Source organism: Aedes albopictus, chromosome 2 (genome assembly GCF_035046485.1).
Source record: "Aedes albopictus strain Foshan chromosome 2, AalbF5, whole genome shotgun sequence".
Taxonomy (NCBI): Eukaryota; Metazoa; Arthropoda; class Insecta; order Diptera; family Culicidae; genus Aedes; species Aedes albopictus.
The window spans coordinates 353,942,854-353,967,011 of record NC_085137.1 but is presented as its reverse complement, the minus strand read 5'-3'; the positions used below and the strand labels follow the sequence as shown (position 1 = coordinate 353,967,011).

The window sequence follows — 24,158 nt, the reverse complement described above, 5'->3', positions numbered from 1 at the left end:
TCTGTCGAATTGACTTTAATATCAATATATTTTGAAAGGAAGAAACACAATAACTGGAAATAAATTTGAAAAGTAATGGAAATTATATCAAAGTTAGACCAATTTACTAAAAAATCATAAAATAAATGAAATCGCTGTAACTTTTTTTCTTGTTAATAAATTCAAGTTTAGTTGAGCCTTTTTTAAAGCTCATTATATGAGTCATAAACGCTCAAAATTTCATTGCGCTCGGTTCATTGAATCTGGATATATAACAGTTCAAAGTTGCCTATCGGATAATTTTGGCTTTTTCTAGATTCTTTCTAATTTCATGTAGAACAGCTCGTTTTTTCCAAAATTGGACCAGTGATACACAACTAGTTAATCAACTTACTGTTAAAATTTTAGATTTTTCGATGCACTTTTCAAAAAGTTACAGCTGTTTGACCATTTTTTGAAAAAGGAAAATTTTGCCTGTCCCGATCATTTTGCCTATCCCCTGTATATAACGTGTGGCAGGCATGAAGGTACTATATGCCCAAGATGGCCAAGGGAATTTCCTTTACGAAAAGTTCATGGGCCGACTGGGAATTGAACCCGTCCCCTTCAGTATGGTTATGCTGTATACCCACGCCCTTACAGCTGTGGCTATAGGGGCCCAGGGATACTTTTAGGAAATTTTAAGGAATTTGTCTATGCAATCACTTGGAACTTCCCCAGAACTTAGGATTCCCCAAGAAGTTCCTTCTGGAATTCCTCTATGTTATCTCGCACTGCTTGGTTATCTTTTGGAATTCGAAGAGATTTATCTAAGAAAGAGTTTCCGAGCCCTAGGATTTTTCCAGCAGTACCTTCTCGGATCAGATGCCTTTTTCCAATTTTCCTGAAGTTTCTCCGAGGATTGTTTTAGGAATTTCACCAGGAATCGGAGTTCATTGAGATATTTAAATCATTCAGGATTTTGACCAAGACATTTTCTTGAAATTCAAGAATTGCTTTTGAGACTTTCTTCTGCAACTTCTATAGGAGTTCCGACTCTCCTTCCAGAAACTCTTTCTGATACTTCTCCAGGACTTTCCCCTGGAGTTCCTCCAGAACTTCCTTCTGAGATTCCACCAAAAGTTTTTCGGGGGTTTTCACTAGGTGTTTATTCTTGGATTCTTTAAAGAGAGTCTTTTGGTATTTCTGAAGGAAATCTTTCTGTGATTCTTACTGCTTCTGATTCTTCTTCTGGGCATCCTCCAGGAGTTTTTTCTGCCAATTATCCAGAAGTTCATTGCAGAAACTTTCTGGAAATCCTCCAGAAATTCCTCCTGAAAATTTTCAGGGAGGTCCTTGTGGAAATTCTGCAGAAGTTCTTGCAAAAATCCTCCAAGGATTTCTCGTGGGAAACCTTAAGGATTGATGGGGTAGCTTCAGAAGTTCTTCTAAAAATCCTTCAAAAGTTCCTGCACAGATAAAAATAATGACATTTACACGTCATGTAAACTTTAGTTCAGTCACTTAATGTTATGATGGTTTACATGATATATCATGTATATTTGTGTTATATGTCATGTAAACACACAGAGTCATGCTGAATTACATGACATATAATGGAAGCTTACATGATATTTTATGACTTTTACATGATATGTCATGTAAACTTCTGTGATATCTCACGCTTCAATCATGTGCATCATATGTCACAGAATTTTACACTCTTTTTTCGATCTGTGTGGTAAAATCCCTGAATCGAATTCTTGTATCTCAAACTAAGCTTCTGTTCCCTAAAGGAACCAATTCTTAACAGACTAAACTCTCTAAAGGAACCTCTGGAATATTTCCTAGAGAAACTTCCAGAAGGAATCCATTAAGAAATCAAGAGGAATCCACAGATGACATACAAGGTGGAATCCCTAGCAGGAGTAACTGGAGGAATCCAAGTTTGCATTTTAGAAGTAATCGAAAGATGGAATCTCGCATAAATACCCCGTAAGAATCTCCGGAAGGAAGCTCCTGTAGGAATATTCAGATGGACTTCCTGGAGAAATCCCCGGAAGCAATATCAATGTTAGTGTCCTAACTCAATAAACCCATGAAATAAAAGAAACGGTTCGATTATCAAGGATGATATTTTTTTTTGAAGTCCCGGATTGTCCGACCTTTGATGGGTTTCTTTGCTTGAATATCCCTACATTGATTTATCATGGTTAGCAATTTGTTTTACATATGGATAAAAGCATTGGTTACGTGTTTCTAAGGTGATAAAACGAAGTAGAATTATGCCTGCAAGAACGGTTGAGTTATGCACTACTTACAGCTGAGCGAAACGAAAAACGCATACGCTACAGGGGCTCATACGTATTTTATGCCATCGTGGGTAGTTTATTCTAATTCATTTATAGATGCATTACCTCAGAATTAATGTTAAATTAGAAATAACTAGTATTCGAGGATAAAAATTGATCAAAGTTTGAGTGTTGACAAAAACGGAATGATATGTTGACGAAATCGGATAGTGACAAAAACGGAACATACCTGTATAGGGAAACTGTTTCTATTATGACTTCTTAAGTTTAAGCGCTACTTGGATTATATTATACTATTTAGAATTATTTTTGTAATACTATATGTAATTGAGCACGCATCATAACAATAAAGTATGGATTAGTTTGTTTTCAAAGCACCTCAGGTCGCTCCAATTTTGCGAGACATCAATGCGTGGCAGATGGCGAACCTTATTCTTTCAGGAATTAAACGGTATAGATTATCGACTAGCCAAGTAACCTGAAATAAGCAAAAATGCAATAAACCATCCATAAATTACTAGCATATCAAGTCTTACAATGCCCCTGCCCCTAATGCCCCGGCTCCTAAGAGGCCAGCGGTCCCCAGCGCTCCAAGTGCTCCTAAAGCCTGCCCAGCATTACTGGGACGAATCGCACTTCCCCAAGCCGACGGACGGGAACTGTCCCATCTTGTAGCATCACCAAGCAAAGCGCTCAGAGGACCCGAACCCAGATACGCGTTACCTTGAGGACGATAGTAGGTAGTTGCTGTGTTAATCATCATAAGTGTTGTGTGTTACTTCAAACTTACCAAAACGTGTACCTGTTTGTATTGGTTGTGGTGGTACTGGTGCATATGTTCCATCGGGGTACACATAGGCCGTAGGCTGTTGACCAGCGTACTGAGGAGAAGAATAAAACGGCTTATTTGATTCCAGGTAGACGGGTGATTGCTGCTGCTGATGAGACGGCTGAACTATCACAGAAGTAGGCGTTGGCCGGGTACGGATCACCACCGTTGAGGGAGCAGCTGTGAACAATTGAATATTACATAGGGTATTGGTTCCCTTATTAAGCATGTGGCTCCCATTTTCATCCGATGAAAAACAAAGGATTGAAGCGCTATTTGTTTTGTTTCTTATTTTTGTATTTTTTGTTAGAAGTGAGCACCCATGAAAACAAAAAGAACGGAGTCAATCGGTGCCGTAATCGCTTGTTTTCGAATAGGATGAAAATGGGAGCATGAGATTACTGATGGCACACATACCCTAGCTTAGTAAAGAAGTTTATATTTTTTATAATTTTCTCTACTTTTTTTTTAAATGGACAGATTTTAAGTTGCTTATAGAATATGATGACACACCCTAAACAATCCGCGGTTTCGATAAACGTCATGTCAAAGAGAATAAACCAAAAAGATATATATATATAATAATAATAAAAATAATAATAATAATGCTGAATTGCATAGAAATTTTGGCTTTCCTTGTCATCATCTGCTTTGAATTTCCTTTTCGAAAATATTTTACCCTCCTTCTAGCCTAAGCTAAACTAAAGCTTGCATGGCACTTTTTTATCAATGTTAAGTATTTGACCACTTTTGACAGTTAAATTTTGACCAAGGTGTACATTTTGGCAAGTTGTTTGGCTCCATGGGCGTATCCAGTGGCCACCCGTTTTTTTAACTTAAGGCGAAACTGGAAGCATTTCTTCATTTTTTTGGTTTTTGATTTTTTATTAAATAACGAAGCAATATTTCTCAAATCGGTTTTCGTGCACATGTAGAGTATGGATCAGGGTATCTTCTGATTTTTTTACGTGGTAAAAAATGTTTTTCGTTTTTGGTGAAACCATTTTTTAGTGAAATTTTATTCAAAAATGGTTTCTGCAAAAACGAAAAACATTTTGTACCGCGTAAAAAATTCAGAAGATACCCTGATCCATACTCTACATGTGCACGAAAACCGATTTTGAAAATATTGCTTCGTTATTTAATGAAAAATCAAAAACCAAAAAGTGAGGAAATGCTTCCAGTTTCGCCTTAAGTCAATTTGAGATTATCAATAATTCAAAGTTCCAAAAAAATCTCTCAAGAAGTAAACTATTTAAATAATTTAGGATTTTATCTGTAATTATAAAACTTTTTCTCGAAAACCACAAGAAATCTCTCCAAAAATCTCTAAGAAACACTTGAATCTAATAAAAGGATTTTATCAAACAAAAAGCGTGGTTGAATGGCTTAATGTTGTAATTTTTATTCATAATATTCAAAAGCAACGTGCCCAATTTTCTGGACATGCCGGAACCGGTTCCGGTAAAGAAAGAGAAGGACTTTCTAGAAACATATGCTGCTAGCGAACAAGCGTCATGCTAATAGCAACAGACCTTAGATATCTTTTCAAATTTCTTCAGTGGATTCCTCCAGTAAATCTTTTTGGGATTCCTTCAAGAATTCCTACTGGAATTCTTTCAGGAACTTCTTCAGGAATTGATCTGGGAAATTCTTCAGGAATTGTTTAGATTTCCTTACGAATTCCTCTTGGGATTGCTTCCGGGATTCCTTTAGGAATTGCTACAGGAATTGCCAGAAGTTCCTTCATGAACTCTTTTAAGATTTATTCAGGATTTTTTCAAGAATTTCTTTTGCGACCTCTTCGATACTTCTTTCTGAAATTTCTTCTGAGGATTCCTCCAGGAATTGCTCCAAGGAATCCTCCAGGAATTCCTCCAAAAATTCCTCCGGGAATTTCCGCAGGAATTCCTCCAGGCATTCTTCGAGGAATTCTTTCAACAATTTCTCCAGGAATTTCACCAGGAATTGCTCCAAAAAATCTACCAAGAGTTCTTCCAGGAATGCCTGTGGGAACTCTTCCAGAGATTTCTCCAGAAATTGCTCAAGGGATTCCTCTTCGGGATCCTCCAAGGATTCCTCCAGTTTCCATTTTCTTCAGAAATATCTCTATGGATTCCTCTTAAAATTTTTTGCCTCTAGGCATTTCTCCGGGAACTCCTACAGGCATTTCTCCAGGAATTCTTCCAGAAATTGCTCCATGAATTCTTCCAAAGATTCCTTCAGGGGTTTCTCCAGGGTTTTCTTTAACAATTTCTCTAAGAATTCTTGCCAGAATTCTTCTAGGGATTTCTGCAGGAGTACATCCAGGGATGCCTGTCAAAATACATCCACGAATTTCTTCAGAAACTTCTCCTAGGATTCCTCAAGGCATTCCTTCCACAATACCTCCAGGCATGCCTCTAGGAATTTATCCAGGATTGATTGCTCCGTCAAGAATTCCTCCAGGAAATCCTAGAGAATGCCTCCAGAAATGCATCCAGGATTCTCCAGAGATTCCTCACGGAAATCCTTCTTCAGGGATTGCTTTAGGAATTTACCCAGGAATTCCTCCTGGAGACCAGGGAGTTCTCTAGGAATTCCTCCCAGAATTCCTCTAGAGATTTCTCCAACCTTTCATCCAGCCATTCCTCCAAGAATTCTTCCAGGTAATGTTCTAGGAATTCCTCCAGGAATTTCTCCAGGAATTCCTTTTGAAAATCCTCCAGTAATTCTTCCAAGAATACTTCCAGGAATTCGTAAGAGAAATATTCCATAAATTTCTCCAGGAGTTCTTCTAGGAAATCCTCCAAGTATAGCTCCATAATTTTTTATAGGAATTCCCCAAGGAATTCCTCAAGGGATTTTTTCAGAAATATCTTCAGGGATACCTCTCGAAATTTCTTTTGGGATTATTCTACGAATCCATCCAGGGATTCTCTCAGGAGCAGTGTTGGTAAAATCACACTCAATGCGCACTCATGAACCGCTCCTGCGTGAGCAAACTCGCGCGCGATTCTGAATCATTTTCTCACGCGCGAGAATTTCATGCAAAATCTCGCTCTCACGAGTCAAGCGCCGAAATCTCGTTTGCTTGTAATACGAATCCAAATCAATTTGAATGGCATTCAATGTTTTTTAACGCTAGATTTGCCGTTTTTCTATCATATAATCTAAAAATTTCGATGTAAATAATAAGAACACCAAGAAATAAAGCAATGAGTGAAATAACGAGTCAACTCTTGCATGATTTTTTCGGCTATGAGTTTGGCGAGTCAAGAATCGCGCGTGAAACAACTCGACAATGAGATTTGAGAATTTGAGTTTTTACCAACACTGCTCAGGAGTTCTTCCAGGAATTTCTCCAGGGAATCATCCAATAATTCGTTTACGGATTTCTCCAAGAATTACTTAAGGATTTTATCCAGGAATACCTCCAGGAAATCCCCTACAGGCTCCAAACTCGTACAGGCATTTCTCCAGGAATTTTTCCAGAAGTTCCAGGATGTTTCCTCCAGGAGCTTCCTCCAGGAGCTCCCCAAGAGATTTCTTCAGAATTATTTCCAGTGCTTCCTCCCAGAATGCTTCTAGGGATTTCTCTAGCAATTCATCCAGTGATTCTTCTAGGAATTCCTCCAGGAATTCTTCCTGGAATTCCACTGCGGTTTCCTTCAGAAATTTCTCCAAGGATTCAAGAAGGAATTCTTCCAGGGAATTTTCCGGTAATTCTGCCAGGGGATTCTCCAGGAATTCTTCCTTGGATTCCTCCAGGGATTAATCATTCATTCATTCATTTATTTAGTTCACATCAAATTCATGATAATACTGAATCAACAATTTGCCGCCATAATACTCGATTTGCAGCTGCAGCTCTCCATCCTCGGTCACGCCCAACACTCGCCAGATCACGCTCCACCTGGTCCGCCCATCGTGCTCTCTGCGCTCCACGCCTTCTTGTGCCAACCGGATCAGTTGCAAACACCAGCTTTGCAGGGTTGTTGTCCGGCATTCTTGCAACATGCCCTGCCCACCGTATCCTTCCGGCTTTGGCCACCTTCTGGATGCTGGGTTCGCCGTAAAGTGCAGCGAGCTCGTGGTTCATTCTTCTCCGCCACACACCGTTCTCCTGCACACCGCCGAAGATCGTCCTTAGCACCCGTCGCTCGAAAACTCCGAGTGCTTGCAGGTCCTCCTCGAGCATCGTCCATGTCTCGTGTCCGTAGAGAACCACCGGTATTATTACCCAAGTAACAATCTTAATTCTATTTGGTTTTATTTGTTTTTATGATAGTTTTATCGGAACATTGCATATTCTAGTTGATCTTATCGGAGTATCAGCTGAGCACAACTATTCTTGGTCAATATGTGGTTTTAAAAACACCTCCAAGAATACTTGAGGTTCAGTTCATAAAACCATAAACACAACAAGACCTGTTGAACTTATTTTCAGTTTTATAAGGTTCTTGTAGTTATCTTCAATCATCCGTTCTTGATCAAGAGCAACTGTTCTCGCATGAGAACAGTTTTGTACATGAAAAATACAAGAAAAAACTCAAGCATCAGATTTTGATTCTCATCGTTCCATTATTGCTGCCAATCAAGAACACCTACCCGGAAACCCAACCACGACGCGGTGCAGTGTCAAGTTCCTCCGGTTGCAGCATCCGAAATGAGGTGGGTATGGTCATCCAGGACGTCGATTCCCGTGTCATCGGGGTTCCAATCATCGATCTTTAAAATCAACAACTACTTACCTGTTGGAAATGCTGATCGGAGGAATGATGCACTGCACCGCATCAAGGCCGGTTATCAAAAAAGGTCTGCCTGGTTGGTAATAGTACCGGGCTGATAATTAAATTCATCGGACGAGATTCACAAAATCCACCGCGGTGCGATAATTTATTGTTTGTTTACAATTTGGCGTACATAATTTATGACGTTCTCGGCGAAGTTTGCATAAACCTACATCAAGAACGTTATAAACCTGAGTACTCTTGAGTAACACTTCTTACCCTTGCATAAGATGAAATAAATTTAAGACGTTCTTGATGGAGGCCAACCAGGCTGCATTGAGAACGTTATAAATACTAGTATTCTTGAGTTATGCTTTTAGCTCTGGCATGAGTTGAAAGAAATTTAAGACGATCTTATGGTGATGTTGATTAAAACCATCGATAATGGTCCGACCACCGGCCTAGATTTCAATGGAAGCCATGTTGAGAAAACTCATGAGCAATGTTCGCATGACCAGGAATAATATTTTTTTTAAATTTTTATTAGTGCGTTATAATGGAAGCCCGTTGCAATTTTTGGAAGTATCTTCCAACATATATACGATGAATTTTGCTTGGCATTTGGCATTTTTGTTACACCACGGAAATATTTCCAATAATAAATTAATCCCTATTACAATAATGTGTCATTTTCATTGTGTTTTTAATTTCAATTTAATTCATCAAACTTTTCTGTCGACATAAAAGCTGCATCAGCAACAACACTGACAAATTTATTATCGTTTTATGCTGCACTTGAAGAATTCTACAAGGAGAGAGCAATTCGCCTTGAGGACAACTTGGGAAGTACAACAAGTTTTAAGAGAAATTTAAAAACAACTCTCCAAGTGCATCTTAGGATGGGCCTCTTTGGTCTTATGGCGGGTTTATGGTTGAGTTGATGTCGTTTTGCAGAGCAATTTGGTTTATGCATGGTTTTAAAGAACAGGTGTTGAAGAATACTTCAGAAGCATTATAAAATTAATTTTGTTACTTGGGTAACGTCTTGTACATGGTACATTTGGTGCGGGGGTGAATCTTTTTTGACCGCAGTTTCTTCTGGAGCCCATAGTAGGCACGACTTCCACTGATGATGCGCCTTCGTATTTCACGGCTCACGTTATTGTCAGCCGTTAGCAAGGAACCGAGGTAGACGAATTCTTCTACCACCTCGAAAGTATCCCCGTCTATCGTAACATTGCTGCCAAGGCTTGTCCTGTCTCGCTCAGTCCCACCTACCAGCATGTACTTTGTCTTAGCCGCATTCACCACCAGTCCGACCTTTGCTGCTTCACGTTTCAGGCGGGTGTACAGTTCTGCCACCGTTCCAAATGTTCTGGCAATAATATCCATGTCATCCGCAAAACAGACAAATTGGCTGGATTTCGTGAAGATCGTACCCCGGCTGTTGAGCCCGGCTCGTCACATAACACCTTCCAGGGCGATGTTGAATAGTAGGCAGGAAAGTCCATCACCTTGTCGTAGTCCCCGTCGAGATTCAAATGAACTGGATAGCTCACCCGAAATCCTTACGCTGTTCTGCACACCGTCCATCGTTGCTCTTATCAGTCTAGTCAGCTTCCCGGGAAAGCTGTTCTCGTCCATAATTTTCCATAGCTCTGTGCGGTCGATACTGTCGTATGCCGCTTTGAAGTCGATGAACAGGTGGTGCGTTGGGACCTGGTATTCACGGCATTTCTGGAGGATTTGCCGTACGGTGAAGATCTGGTCCGTTGTCGACCGGCCGTTGATGAAACCGGCTTGGTAACTTCCCACGAACTCATTTACTTTAGGTGAAAGACGACGGAAGATGATCTGGGATAGCACTTTGTAGGCGGCATTCAAAACGGTGATCGCTCGGAAGTTCTCACACATTAACTTGTCGCCTTTCTTGTGGATGGGACAGATTATCCCTTCCTTCCACTCCTCCGGTAGCTGTTCGGTTTCCCAGATCTTGACTACTAACTGGTGCAGACAGGTGGCCAACTTTTCCGGGCCCATCTTGATGAGTTCTGCTGCGATACCGTCCTTACCAGCCGCTTTGTTGTTTTTGAGCTGGTGGATGGCATCCTTAACTTCCTTCAGCGTGGGAGTTGGTTCGTTCCCGTCCTCTGCTGCACCAACATAGTCATTTCCTCCGCTGCCTTGGTCCTCCGTGCCTACATTCTCTTCGCCATTCAGGTGCTCGTCGAAGTGCTGCTTCCACCTTTCGATCACCTCACGTTTGTCCGTCAGGAGGCTCCCTTCCTTATCCCTGCATATTTCGGCTTGCGGCACGTAGCCTTTGCGGGATGCGTTGAGCTTCTGGTAGAACTTGCGTGTTTCCTGTGAACGGCACAGCAGTTCCATTTCCTCGCACTCCGCTTCTTCCAGGCGGCGCTTTTTCTCCCGGAAGAGACGGGTCTGCTGCTTCCGCTTCTGTCTGTATCGCTCCACATTCTGTCGGGTTCCATGCTGCAGCATTACCGCCCGCGCTGCATCCTTCTCCTCCAGAACCGCTCTGCACTCCTCGTCGAACCAATCGTTTCGTCGACTCCGTTCTACGTACCCGATTGTGCTCTCGGCTGCGTTGTTGATGGCTGCTCTCACTGTACTCCAGCAGTCCTCTAGAGGGGCCACATCGAGCACACCCTCGTCCGGCAACGCTGCCTCGAGATTCTGCGCGTATGCGGTGGCGACATCCGGTTGCTTCAGTCGCTCTAGATCGTACCGGGGCGGCCGCCGGTAATGTACGTTGCTAATAACGGAGAGTTTTGGGCGCAGTTTAACCATCACCAGGTAGTGATCGGAGTCGATATTAGCGCCACGATAGGTCCTGACGTCGATAATGTCGGAGAAGTGCCGTCCATCAATCAGAACGTGGTCGATTTGCGATTCCGTTTGTTGTGGTGATCTCCAGGTGTAACGATACGGGAGGCTGTGCTGGAAGAAGGTGCTACGAATGGCCATGTTCTTGGAGGCGGCGAAATCGATGAGGCGTAGGCCATTTTCGTTCGTCAGCTGGTGGGCGCTGAACTTTCCAATCGTCGGTCTGAATTCCTCCTCCTGGCCTACCTGAGCGTTTAGATTCCCTATGATGATCTTGACGTCGTGGTTTGGGCAGCGGTCGTACTCGCGTTCGAGCTGCGCGTAAAATGCGTCTTTGTCATCATCAGTGCTTCCGGAGTGAGGGCTGTGCACGTTTATTATGCTAATGTTGAAGAATCGGCCCTTGATCCTCAACCTGCACATTCTTTCGTCGATCGGCCACCAACCGATCACGCGCCTCTGCATGTCGCCCATCACTATAAAAGCTGTTCCCAGCTCACGTGTGTTGCCGCAACTCTGGTAGATGGTATGATTACCTCTAAACGTTCGCACCACAGATCCTGTCCAACACACCTCCTGCAGCGCTACGATTCCGAACCCGCGGTCCTTCAGTATATCGGCGAGTATGCGGGTGCTCCCGATGAAGTTGAGAGATCTGCAGTTCCACGTACCGAGCTTCCAATCGCAAGTCCCTTTTCGTCGCTGTGGTCGTCGCCATTGGTATCGGTTCGCATTCTTCTCTTGTTGATTTTCCGGTGCTAGTCTTTTTTACGGCTGGCTCGCAGGGCCTGACACCAACCCACTAACCCAGGGAGCTGGGCTTACCTTCCCGGAAGCTACGGGTTCTGCATTGGCATTTCCTCCAACTACAGTGCTAAATAGCTAGGCTCGAGCGCCAGTCTTCGCCGGGGGTGGTGTTTTTAATGAGCGCCCAGGAGATAATATTTTACCTGAGCTTCCACCCCCTCCAGGGATTAATCCTGGACAGTGAATCAAAATTCAACAATCGCGCAACAATGATGACAATGTCGCAACCTGTATTTGTTGCGACAATCCACCCAATGCGACATAAGTTTGTCCCAACTTGAAAATAATAGGATTAACATCGTACACCACGAGTTTAGAGATTTTTAAGCCTTGCATTGCGATTTTCGAACGGTAACTTCGAGTCCGTAAACACTGCAACTCTGGTGAAGCTCTATCATCAAACAGTTTTGACTTGGGGTTAGTAATAATTGATTATTCACGAGTTGAAAAGTACGCAACAAATTCAGCTTCCGTTTTGTCTGCAACAAAACAATTCGGCATTATGTCATTATATGTTACCAGTAGGGATAAAGAGTAATCGGCGCGCCTTCTTTGTTGCTTGTTTTGTGCCTCTTTTGTCTGACAATTCTCTTCACTGTCCTTCAGGCATTAATTCAGACATTCCTCCAGTGATTCCTCCGCGAATTTCTCCAGAGAATCCTCTAGGGATTTTTCCGGGAATTCCTCCAGAAATTCTTCCAGGAATTACTTCTGGGATTTTTTCCAGCGTGACTGCTGAATAGTCAAATAGTTTATTTTTTTTATCAGAATATCAAATTCAATTTCAACGTGTTGCGTTTAGTTATAAAAGCAAGCAGGTATAAACTTGTTAAGGGTGTTTGCCCTCCCCACCCCTCCATCGCACTCCGACCGAAAAGCTGGCTACGCCCTTGTTTGGCTCTGTTTGTCCCTACTCGTTTTTCGAGAGTGGCAAATATTATAGTTTGCCCGGTATACCTTGGTCAAAATTTAACTGTCAAAAGTGGTCAAATAAATGACATTGGTCAAAGTGTGTCATACTAGCTTAGCGATTATGGCGCCAGCACCGAACCGAATAGCGACGTTTTAAGGTGAAACTGGATGCCGTGTTATTTTTCCTGTCTTGCCTCTCTTTCTAATATTTGCCTCGCGATTTTGAAGATGGTAATCTCGGTAATCTGGTAACACTAGTTTACAGCATTTTTGAACTCGGTAAGCTGATGATCATTTTTGGTGTAGAATCATGCCCTGAGTTCGAAAACGCAAAAGAAAAAAAAATACAGTAGAGCGGAATTTTTTTCGACTTTCCATACAAGGTTGATGATTTGAAATCTATTTTTGTTCTATTTTTAAGCAAAGTCGCTCACTTCAAACATTTCATTCTCCGTAATCAATGCTCCGATTGAGCTGAAATTTTTACTGTAACTCGCCTAAATATGATATGTCAAATAAACGTCGAGAAAGAATTTTTAAGTTGTTTTTTTCTTATTGAAAAAAATACATTTCTTCTAAATTTTTTGGGAATTTTGCTAAAATTTAAGGAGATTGTCCCTTAAACAAGCCAATATCTTGAATTTCATCAATCTGATGCAAAACCTGTATTCAGATGATCGAATGGTATTGTATTCAGCTTTTAATTTATGGAAAAAGATTCCAAATTGGTTGAACGAAACGCAATATATTTTAATTTTAGTAAATTACATATTTTGAAAAGCTGCAAAACTCGATATTGAGCTAAAACTCAAAAACTGTTCTACTTAAAATTTTTTGAAGGTCGGTTTCGAAATCAGCACTAAATTGTGCTTCAAAAATTTTGGTCGTTGACAGAAGTTCACGACTTTCGTTTTATTTTGTAAACTTGTGTAATCACTGTAATCACTGAAGATGCAGAAAACCAACCAGCATATGCACTGCAAGTGAGCATACACAATGATAGGTATTTGTTGCAAAATATGAAGTAGAATCTGATGGTAATCTTAGTAGCAACAGAGAAATGGCGGATATTTCCTCGACTGTTCGCCCTTAAATAGCGACACTTTTCGACTAGCGACAGTTTTTTTTTCAATACCGGATGTACTGCGCTGTGCGTGTTCAATGCACGTCACTTCCGAGGCATGTTGTAAACAACCCGAAACTCCGAAAGTAGCAAAAATATTTTTCTCAAAAAAAGTTTTTTGATTTCCGAATGAATCCATAATATATAATAAGCTTATCGTAAGATTAGAAGACATCAACGACTTTTGATGAAAGATTGCAAAAATATTCGTGGACATCTCAATTTTCAAAATTATTTAGAATGTATTTTGAATCCTCTGGAGTTGTGAGATTACTGTTGGTACACATACCGTATATGTATGGCAAGCTTCAGCACCCGACTCCGCATAATCGAGTCCGACCTGTATTGCAATACCTTATCCACTAATCCATACAGGAACAGCATAAAACATGACCGGTTGAAGAAATTGATTATTTTTTAAAAACTTGGTTTTGTGATGAAGTTTTGATTGCAGCACATGGCTGGAGCTGCATAAATTAAAAATGTGCATAAACTAAAAATGTGTATAAATTAAACTAGGCATAAAGAAGAACAGGTCCTCCTAGATATTTGAGGTGGGATTAAGGGGGTTTCCAGAATGTTCCCAGAGAGCCCAGAAAAGGGGGTTCCAAGTGGCTTCAGGGGCGTTTTAAGGGGTTGTGACAGGGGATTTGGGAAGCATTTTATGGGCGTTCTGCCAAGATCTGTTGGCGTTTAAATGAGATTCACGGGTGTTTCACGGATATTTCAATAGTATTAAGGGGATTTCATGGATTTCTAGGGGCTTTAAAGACATTTCAAGGGATCTCAAGAGCCATTAAAGGGCATCGCAAGGGGTTTGAGGTGGCGTTTTTAGGTATTTTAGAGTCATTCCAGAGTAATTTATGAGATTTTCAGAGTGTTTCATGAACATTCAACCCCCTTTAGTTCTAAGAGTTTTAAGAAGCGTTTGCTCTTATTTCAGGGGCTATTTAAGAGGATTTCAGGTGCGTTTCAGGGGGTTTTTGGACCCTATTAAAAACGTCTAAAGTGGTTTCAGTGGTAATTCAAGTTGAATGGTTCACTGCACGAATGTATTCTGGCCTGCTTATTCACAGAAAATTTGTCGAGAGGTGCCGACACTGCTCAAACGTCAAATTTCACATGAGAGTAAGCAGGCTAGAATAAATTCGTGCAGTGGATCATATGATAATTTCAAGGGCGTTTCAATGGTTCACTGCACGAATTCATGTTGGCATGCTTACTCTCACCGAAAATTTGACGCTTGAGCGGTGCCGGCACCTCTCAGACGTCAAATTTTCTGTGAGAGTAAACAGGCAAGATTAAATTCGTGCAGAGGACCATGGGATTACTAAGGTATCAGTGGCGTTTCGAGGCATTTTAGGTCAGGGTCGTGGGGTTTAAAGAACACCTTAAAATTAAAAGGTGTTTCAAAAAAAAAAAAATTGTGATGGAGTCTTTAAAAATCCTCTGAAACTTCCTGAAATACCTCCAAGATTCCACTGAAAGCCCTTTGGACCCCGTGTAACGCACCTGAGAAGGCCCAAACCCCTGAAAACTACTCAAAAGCGCTCGATTTTCTGCGATTTTTTTGAGGCAACAGTGAAACACAAGTGCGATAATCGTGCTTAAATAAGTTGACCCATCCGGATCTCCGTGACTGGTTCCGTGGGGCCTCATTGGGGACAGTTCTGGTTTTCAACGTAAACATATCAATCTTCATGACTTCGAATGACTGAGTCAGAAACGATAGAATGAAGTCTGTATCAACTAATATGGCCACCTCGAAACATTTAGCACAATTTCCACGGGGGTGTCATCGGAAGCATTTCTGTTAAGCCGTGCGACGTATCAATCTTCATGACTTCGAAAGAATATGGGGCAGAAAAATATGACTGAAGTAAGTATCAACTGATATGGCCGCTCCGGAACACCTGGAACAAGTTCCGCGGGGGCCTCTCAAACACAATAACACACGAAAAAATCACTTTTAGGAATTTGGCAAAACAGATCCCTCCTCTACCTCCTGACCCCAGTACAATCCGGAATATCTCCGAAATGGCTCTGGATATTACATGGCCACTTGAGTGTAATAAACTTGCACCAATTTATGATCGATTGAGGGCGACTTCAAAAAACTCGGATGAAAATTGACGAAATGCCAGTATTTTGATTACGAGTTTTCGAGGATCTGGTACGGTAAGGTTCAGGCACTTCCCATTGGCCGATTTTTCGGATTTTAGCACGAATCGAACCGGAGTTTTGCCTCATTGTGTGCTACTGAAAATGGTTCGGATCAGTTCAGGCGTTCCGGAGATACATATGACAATTTAAGTGTTCCGGACCAGCACCGGTAGAACTGACCGTATATAAAACTGAGCCAAGCCCTATCATGCGACTGCGACACATAAAACTTCGACGATTTTTGCATCCTTTTTAGCATGGTTGACGAATATTGTGCGGAAATCAATACAGCAGACAAGAAATTCCACGATGTCGACTAAACATTCAAGATGACGGTCCAATATTCAAAGATGGCGGCTCAAAATTCAAGAAGGCAGCTGTTGAATAAAGTTTTAGGTTCTAAAACCATGCAATATGGCTATAGTTGATGTGGGGAAGATGTTCGGACTCCAAAAAAGGCGACCAGAATATTTAAGATGGCGGTCTAAAATTCATTATGGTGGCTGTTTAATAGAGTTTTAGGCTTCAAAACAATTCAATAGGATATATGTGGTATGGGGAAGATATCTGGAGTCCAAAAATGGCGGCCAGAATTTTCAAGATGGTGGTCTAAAATCCAAGATGGCAGCTGAAAATTCAAGGTGGCGGCTGTTTAATTGAATTTTGGATTTAACCATGCGATGTGGGTATATTCGGTATGGGAAGATGACGACCAAAACATCAAAGATAGTGGTCAAGATGGCAGCTCACGATTCAAGAAGTGACTGTTTAATAGAGTTTTAGGCTCCAAAATCATGCAATATGGGTATGTTTGGTATGGAGAAGATGACTGGAGTTCAGAAAGACGAGCAGAACATCAAAGATGGTGGTTTAAAATCCAAGATAGCGTCTTATTAATGGAGTTTTAGACTTTAAAACTATGCAATATTGGTATGAGGAAGATTTCCGGAGTCTAAAAATGGCGACCAGAATATCCAAGATGGTGGTCTAAAATCACGGATGGTGACTTCAAATCCAAGATGGTGGCTGTTTATTGGAGGCTTAGGTTTGTAAATGTTGTATAATTAGTGTTGTGAGTACTACCGAGAAGCTTGTGTTATTTTGTGTGAACCGTGAATGTTTAAATATAGCAGGTAGTATTCGTTATGAATGTAGGTTTTTCCCAGCTAAACTCCCGACAGCAATAGGCAGGGCCGGGTCTAAGGGGGGGCCCGGGCCCCGGGCCCCCCACATTTTAGGGGCCCCCACAAAAACTTTTTTTGGTTGCTAACATTAGCTTTATTTTTCATATTACTCATGTACTGTTCGAAAATGAAGAAAAACATTTTTGTTCATCTCTCCGAGGGGCCTCCACATCCGCTCGGGCCCCGGGCCCCCACAATCCTTAATCCGGGCCTGGATAGGCTTAGTCAAGTTCAGGCTTCACCACCCTGCGAGAAGATAACCATCATCCACCCACCTCAGTTCCAAAACCCACCGCCAGATGGATGGTTACCAATCTTGGGCGGCCATGAGGGGTGGCGTAATGGGGCCATTAATAGATCACAACATGGGATGTGGGGGCAATGACCGAGGTACGAGGTCGTGAACCTCCAAGCTTGTTCACTCCATACAGACTCACTTGCATAGAGTTCGTCAATTAAGACAGTCGACAATTACCCAAAGTTTGTGAAGTGGAGACAATAAAAGCAGTGAGAAGTTATAAAAGGAGTTTGAAGAATTGGAAAGGAGGCGAAGAGGACATCAGGTAATATCACTATCACTCTTCGGTATAGGCCTGAAAAGTAATTCATTCCCCCGTCCCAGAACCCCGCCGTTTTTTAGTTTAAAACCTCGTGAAGCGCCCTACGACGCCCGTGAGTCCATGAGTAATTCCGGCAAAGACTGAAGACCGATCCGTTACAATATCGGTAGGACCCGGACGAGTACTTGAAGCCCAGCGAGAGCCCCACCGGCAACGACATGGAACAGCATCCGAGATTACGCCTGCATGTATACACAAAGGCACCTGCCGCAAAATTTGAGCAAATCGGAGGATCGTTTCTGTTTTTGACTGTCCCTATGATTCGGGCATTGCTTTTATAACTTTTTTAGTGTTTTGAAATGCTTAAACATTCAGCTTTCCTTTAGTGAGTTCAGATTTTAAATTCGTGTTCGTAAACACTGCGAAATAACACTGCATTTATGTAAACGGCCAGCACCGGGCCCTGTGCGCAATAGTGGCATGGTTTATAGCATATAACTTTTGAAAGAAGTAAAATACATCTCTCATTTTTTGATATATTATGTATAAATGTCTCAGTTTTCAATTGATGCAAAAAATTTGAAAATTGGTGGTTGCCATCATGGTGAAAAAAATGTTTTGGTATACAAATCAATTAACCGACCCAACTTTTTATTATTGTAAATAGTAGCTCTATCTTTTTTCGTTTCAACAACAATTCGTTTTGAGGTGGTTTTTGGAGAAATTTTCAAGTATATAACGGTTTAAATGATCCATAATTTTACCAAAATCTAGGGGTCGGCAAAAACTGTTGTGGCTCTAACAAACGGGGAGTCCATTAATTTGAGTAACCAAATGCATTTTCCTTACTTTTTTAGCGAGAACTTTCAGAAAATCACCACCTTAAATGTTTTTGAAGACAAGGTGTAAATAGTGGGCCGTCTCAGCTATAGGTTTTGATTTAGAAAATTTAAACAGAAAAGCATATTTAGCTACTAACTTTTTCATCATTTCAATATGAATATAAAAAGAACGCTAACAGAGACGCAAATAAAAAGGTTAGAAAAGCAAAGAATTAAATAAGCTTAACTGTATTTTTTATAACCAACGTAAACACAATCCTGAAGAAGTTTTAAAAATTTTGAAGCCTGGAAAAAAATTGATGTGTTACTCAAATTCAACCATACCCTCACCTACACCCCTTTGTATCTGGGCCCTTAAACTCGTAAGGTAAATCGGGGTAATTTGGCCACTCTGCGGAAAAGTCAACAGAAGATGCAGAAAACAAGGTAGAAACTTCCGCACATCGTATGACCATAATGATTTTGATAAAATTAAACTATATACATATGAATATTTTAGGGGTCTCCAGTTAGCCTCGTGGTTAAGGTTATGGATCGCCAATCCAGTAAAGAAAATTTTGTCGACTCCCTGGGCATAGTGTATCATTGTCCTTGCCTCACAAATGCTCAAAGAACACTAAGTTGAAGAGAGGCAGGCCAAGTTCCAGTGGGAACGAAGAGCCATTAAGAAGAAGAAGAAGACATCTGAATAATTTAGTTTACTTGTGTTTACATGTCACAGAAAGATTTTTGGAAAGGCTGTGTTTTTGGGTCCATCTTGAACTGGCGGGGTAATTTGAGCACTCGATTTATAACGAAGAATTCATCCCATTTGATATCTAAGGTAAACGAGAGGAGCCTTATGTGGTGTGTTTTTGGTCTGCGCTCGTCGGGGTAATTTAGCCAATGTTTTAGATAACTATTTTTCTTATTTAATGTGAACTTGCACTTCTTCGTTCTAACAACTCAATAGATTCAATACCATGCCATTATTAGAGCAGCAAGAGGAATTTGCAGAAATGACTAGATTTTATGTGTTTTTCATGAGATGCTCATACATATTGCTCCATTGGCAAAATTACCCCGGCTACCCCTATAGTATCCGAAGTTTAAGTTTTAGCATTTGAAGTATACCATTCTAACATACCCGGTTGTGTGTATGTTGGAGCCGACACTTTGACAGGGCCAGGACCACCAGCTTCAAGGACTCCATTGACTTCACCAGGATTTTGGTTTTCTGAAAAAGAAACACACATAAATTCAAATGCTCTTGCCTCACAGTTTCGAAGCACTTACGCGTCGGTGTTATGGGAATACCGGGTGAAAACTTTTGGGCAGGCACAGCAAAAACATTCGAAAAATGGAAATTACCGACCGCCAAAAGGCAAAACCAGTTTAGAAGCATTATGTTTTCACTTCCTGATCCAACTAGCGGCACAAACAAGCAGCTCCCTCGATGAGATGAAGATGCGTACTGATTGAGGTTTGTAAAAATTTCATTTTTTTAGCATCGATCGCCGAATGTTTAGCTAAGCGATGATACTGCGGTGATGTATTTTGTTTATTTTCCATCCGTTCCAAACAAGACACTGAAGTGTGATATTTGTATCATCGATATCACGGTATCCGTTATAAATCGTCGTAATAGTTTCATATCTTACACGTCTTTATTTTTAAATATTCAAGCTACATTCACTTGCTCTTTTTTTTTATGAAGACCCAGAGTTAAAATTATGATTCAACAAAAACAGTAACTCTCCAATCAGCCAAAGTACTCTAGTACGAACAAAAATCAAAATCAAAATAAATTCCTAATATGTTTTACCCGCCAACAAATTGCCCTGCATAGCACGCACAACGACTCATTCATACGCTTTGTACACGAACTGGTTAACACGGAATGAACTATTTTTATCTAATTGTAGAACGATTTCCGCTGCGGTAGAAATAGATAACTCATCACGTTATGCGACACACCTACCCAATCTCGGCGCACATGGCCCATTAAAAAGGCGCCAAAATCCGACAAACTGATTTCAAATGCGAAATATGCAAATTCTTACTTCCAGTCCAGGTATGCGTCCATTGCACCGGGGTACGTGCTTAGATGCTTCACTCACATTGATTTGAAATTACTTTGTAAATCGATTTCTAATTGATCGCATATCTGAGTGAGAGAAGCAACGTGACCAATTGGTTCTTTTTTTTTTTTTTCTTATAATTCCCTGATACTGGAAGTATGAAATACCAAAACGAGCACCAATTACCATTTTGATTTAACCCGTATCGGCCTGAGTCAGCGCATATGAACTAAAAATGTCGCCGATCAGCGAATACACAACGGATTTGAATAATTTTTTGATAGTACACTCGTTCATATGTCTAGTTTGTAAAAGTGGACAGAGAACGTCGGAATGGTCCCTATGGCCGGAGTTATTCCGGTGGGTCACTGGGTCAGATTCGTATAAAAAGGGCTGTTTTTCGGTACACAGAATGTTTTCCATTATGATTTGCTATAAAACTGACTCTATTTTCACTAAAACTTATATCTCTGCAACCAAACATTGTTTCCACACAGTTTTTGGCCGTTTAGGAACTACCGGATGTGGCCACCGGACATAATCTCCGGAGGAACCTGCCACATATTATATACTGGGGTACACAACCATAACCCATTTTTTGCAGCTCTATGTATTGACTTTAGCGGCATAGTGTCTTAGAAGATTTTGTTATGTATACTGAACTCTTTATTTTGGGATTTTCACTTTTGTGATTAATCCACCTAAAAGTGCGGCAGAAATTCACTTTTTTCCAAAATGAAGATAGAGTGTTGGTGTCTTCTGCAAAGTTGTAGAAAAATGTATTGTTGGAAAGTTTGCCGAACAAACTATTACCATATTTGCTTAACTATAAGAGATATGTGTCGTTTTTTGTGAACGACCCCTCAAAATAGCTTTTTCGTTATATTTTTTTTTTTGTGGATTTTTGGTAATTTTCGTGTGTTCTACAAAATTGTTCTTTGTTATGAAATACACCTCCTTCGGCTTTTTTATCATTGGAATAACGGTCCAGGTGGAACAAAGCCTGCATCTCAAGAAACGTAAATAGATTTTTTTAATGAGTCCTTGGAGAAATCCCTGGTGGAATCATGGAACGAATATTATAGAAATACCTGGAATGATAATAGGTCTCCTCCAGAATTAATTGAAGGAATTCCCCTTGCAATAACAACCACTAGTGTAGGCAGCCTTTTCTTTTTTTTCATTAATTCTTTTTGATAAATACTAAGAAAAGCGGGATGAAGGAGAGGGCTAAGCCCCCTCTTCCATCTGTCTCTGTCTTGTGCTTATTTAGGAGAGTGAGAAGCATGCCAAAGCTAGTATTTACAGCTGAGATTCCTTCGAAACATACTGATGTGATTCCTTCAAGGGTTTCTACGAGGATTACTACAAAAATGTTCTTAGAATGTTCCCAGTAATTCCTATTGGAAATCACCTTGTTATTATTTTAGAAATTCTTACTGGTATTACTTCAGGAATATTGCTGGGATTTATTTATAAATTTCTGGTAGAAATCATCAGGAACTTTTGCTGGGATTACGCAGGTATCTCTCGCTGCAGAGAATCCTGGAGTTCTTTCAGCTGAAAATGCTTGAGAAACCCCAGCAGTAATTTCTGGAGAAGTCCTAGTAGTAATATCTGTTGCTATTCTAAGACATAGTCCTGAAGGAATTCTTGAAGAAATCTCTGGATACATAGCAAGAGGATTTTATATAAGACCCCTTAGATAAATCTCTGGAGGAATCCTTGCAAGGATATGTAAAGGAACTATTGCAGACACCTTTGAAGCAATCTCAACAAGAATATTTAAAATAATCCCAACAGGCATTTGTTGAAGAACTTCAAGATAATGTTTTCATAAATTTCTCTTGGATTGTCTCCGGAATGCCTGTTGGGTTCCTCTAGGAATTGATACTGGGATTGCTGATACCATCAAGGATTCTTCCAGGGAGTCCACTTGAAGTTCCTCCAGGAATTCTTCCTGTGATTTATCAAGTGGTTTCTCCAAGTATTTGTTCATGAAATCCTCCACGGATTTTTCTAATAAATCCTGCAATAGTTCTTCCAGTGATATTTATACTATCAGTATCTATACTTTCAGAAATTGCTCTCGAAATTCCTTCATAAATTCCGACTGTAGTTCCAATGATTCCTTTATAATGTATTCTTTAGATTGCTCCTGCAATTTTTGCAAGGATACTTCCAAAAACACTTCGGGCATTTTCACTAAAAATTCTTGCTGGGATTCCTCCAGCGATACCAGTATGGATTTCTTTAGAAACAAAGTACTCCTACTAGGAATCCTCCTCAGATTATTTTTGGAGCTACTGCTGGGATTGCTACTGGACTGCTGCTGGGATTCGTCTAAAAATTTCAGACTTGAATCTTTCAGGATTTTTTCTGAGTTTCCCACCTGCCGGAAATCATCCAGGAATTATTGGAAGATTCTCAACAGTAATAATTGGAGATGCTGAGAATGCATGAAATTTCTCAAGAAATCGAAAAAAAAATCAGTAGGAGTTCCTGAAGCAAACTCAGCAGTAATGACTGGAATACAATAAGAAATTCCTAGAGTTATCTTTCATAAATTCTCTGAAGGATTCATAGCAGAAATTTCTGGAAGAATTACTAAAGATTCCCTTGAGTAATCCCAGGAAGAGTTTTCAGAGACACCCCAGCAGGCTTCCCAAATCTTTTGAGAAATCCTCTTGGAATTCCTCTAGAAATGTCTGATGGGTTCTCCTGGAAATTTCTGGAATTTTTCCATAGATTTCTCCTAGGATTCCTCCGCAAATTGCTTCGGTCATCCATTTAGGGGTTTTCCCAAGGATTCCTCCAATAATTTATCTCGGAATAACCTTAGAATTTCCTGCACGGATTCATTCATGCTCTTCTACCAGGATTTCTCCATGTATTCTTGCTGAGAATTCTCAAGCACTTCTAGATGGTATTTCTGCAGTTTTTTGCTCTTATTTCTAAGGAGTGTATCGGAAAGTAGTTGAAAATGTTCAGAATGCTCTATCTCGAAGCTGGGTTGGTCTTTTCATTTCGGTTCTTCTATGAAATCTTCACAATATAGTTAAGTTTAGAATACCTTGGAAAAAATTGGAAAATGTTTAGTATTGTTGAAAATATGGTTAAATGAATACACCTCACAAAATAAAAATCTTCACAAAATGCAATTTTGTTAAGATTTTTCAACATTTCAAAAATCTGTAGCGAGTAAAATTTGTACGATAAAAAATCTGGAAAATATTGATGCTTGTTAACAGTTATGTACACATAACATATCATTCAACACCGACTTTCAAAATTCATATTTTCGAAAGAAAAATCTCCTATATCTACAAAATGGTCCACTCCAAAAAACGTCTATTTTTTGGTCAAACATTGAAGTTCTGCTTTTAATATCTTAAAAGGTTATGAAATTATTTTTTTTGCCCTAACTTACTCGTCCATAAATTAAAAAAACATACCCTATTTAAAAAAATGCGAATATTTCGTTTTATGTATTTTTTATTTGCGTAAACATGATTTTGAGGAGCATAGAAAAAGGGGGTTCCTCAAAAATGGCCTTTTTTCATTTTTAAGAATTGCGCTTAAATGCAGTGGAGATTTTTCTTGTAAAAAATAATTTGCCTATATCATGAGGATTCTTTAGCTTATTATATTTGCACAAAAAAGTTAACAATTTTCGAACATTATCGAACTTTTTTCGCAATTTCAATTTTTTAGAAGCTGTGCAAAAATTTAAAAACATGCGTTCAGTAATCTAGGTTAAAAACCCAGTTAAAAGAACATTTTTAGAAAATCATACAAGTCATTTCTTTTTTCAAGGATTTATACAGTATCTCCAAAAATAAAATTACT

The 24,158-nt window shown here is 40.1% G+C and overlaps 1 protein-coding gene and 1 long non-coding RNA gene across 4 annotated transcripts in view; one reads left to right on the top strand and one right to left on the bottom strand.

The window, feature by feature from the left end:
- Window positions 1-3,525, top strand: part of LOC109416176 (uncharacterized) — a 31,874-nt gene extending 28,349 nt beyond the window's left edge. For both annotated transcript variants that reach the window (XR_009997893.1, XR_009997891.1), the window contains exon 5: window positions 3,188-3,525. This is a non-coding gene — a long non-coding RNA (uncharacterized LOC109416176). The remainder of the gene's footprint in view (window positions 1-3,187) is intronic.
- On the bottom strand, window positions 1,704-19,866 carry LOC109416170 (uncharacterized). Of its 2 annotated transcripts, none has more exons than XM_062852724.1 (5): window positions 19,525-19,866; window positions 19,376-19,465; window positions 3,073-3,279; window positions 2,807-2,993; window positions 1,704-2,748 (listed from the first exon to the last, which is right to left on the bottom strand). In XM_062852724.1, the coding sequence occupies exons 1-5, from the start codon at window positions 19,631-19,633 to the stop codon at window positions 2,736-2,738; spliced, it is 606 nt and encodes a 201-aa protein (XP_062708708.1). In that variant the 5' UTR covers window positions 19,634-19,866; the 3' UTR covers window positions 1,704-2,735. The 2 variants fall into 2 exon arrangements, with proteins under 2 accessions (XP_062708708.1, XP_062708707.1); XM_062852723.1 differs by having other exon boundaries at window positions 3,061-3,279; window positions 19,525-19,847.
- Between the last annotated feature and the right edge of the window lie 4,292 nt (window positions 19,867-24,158).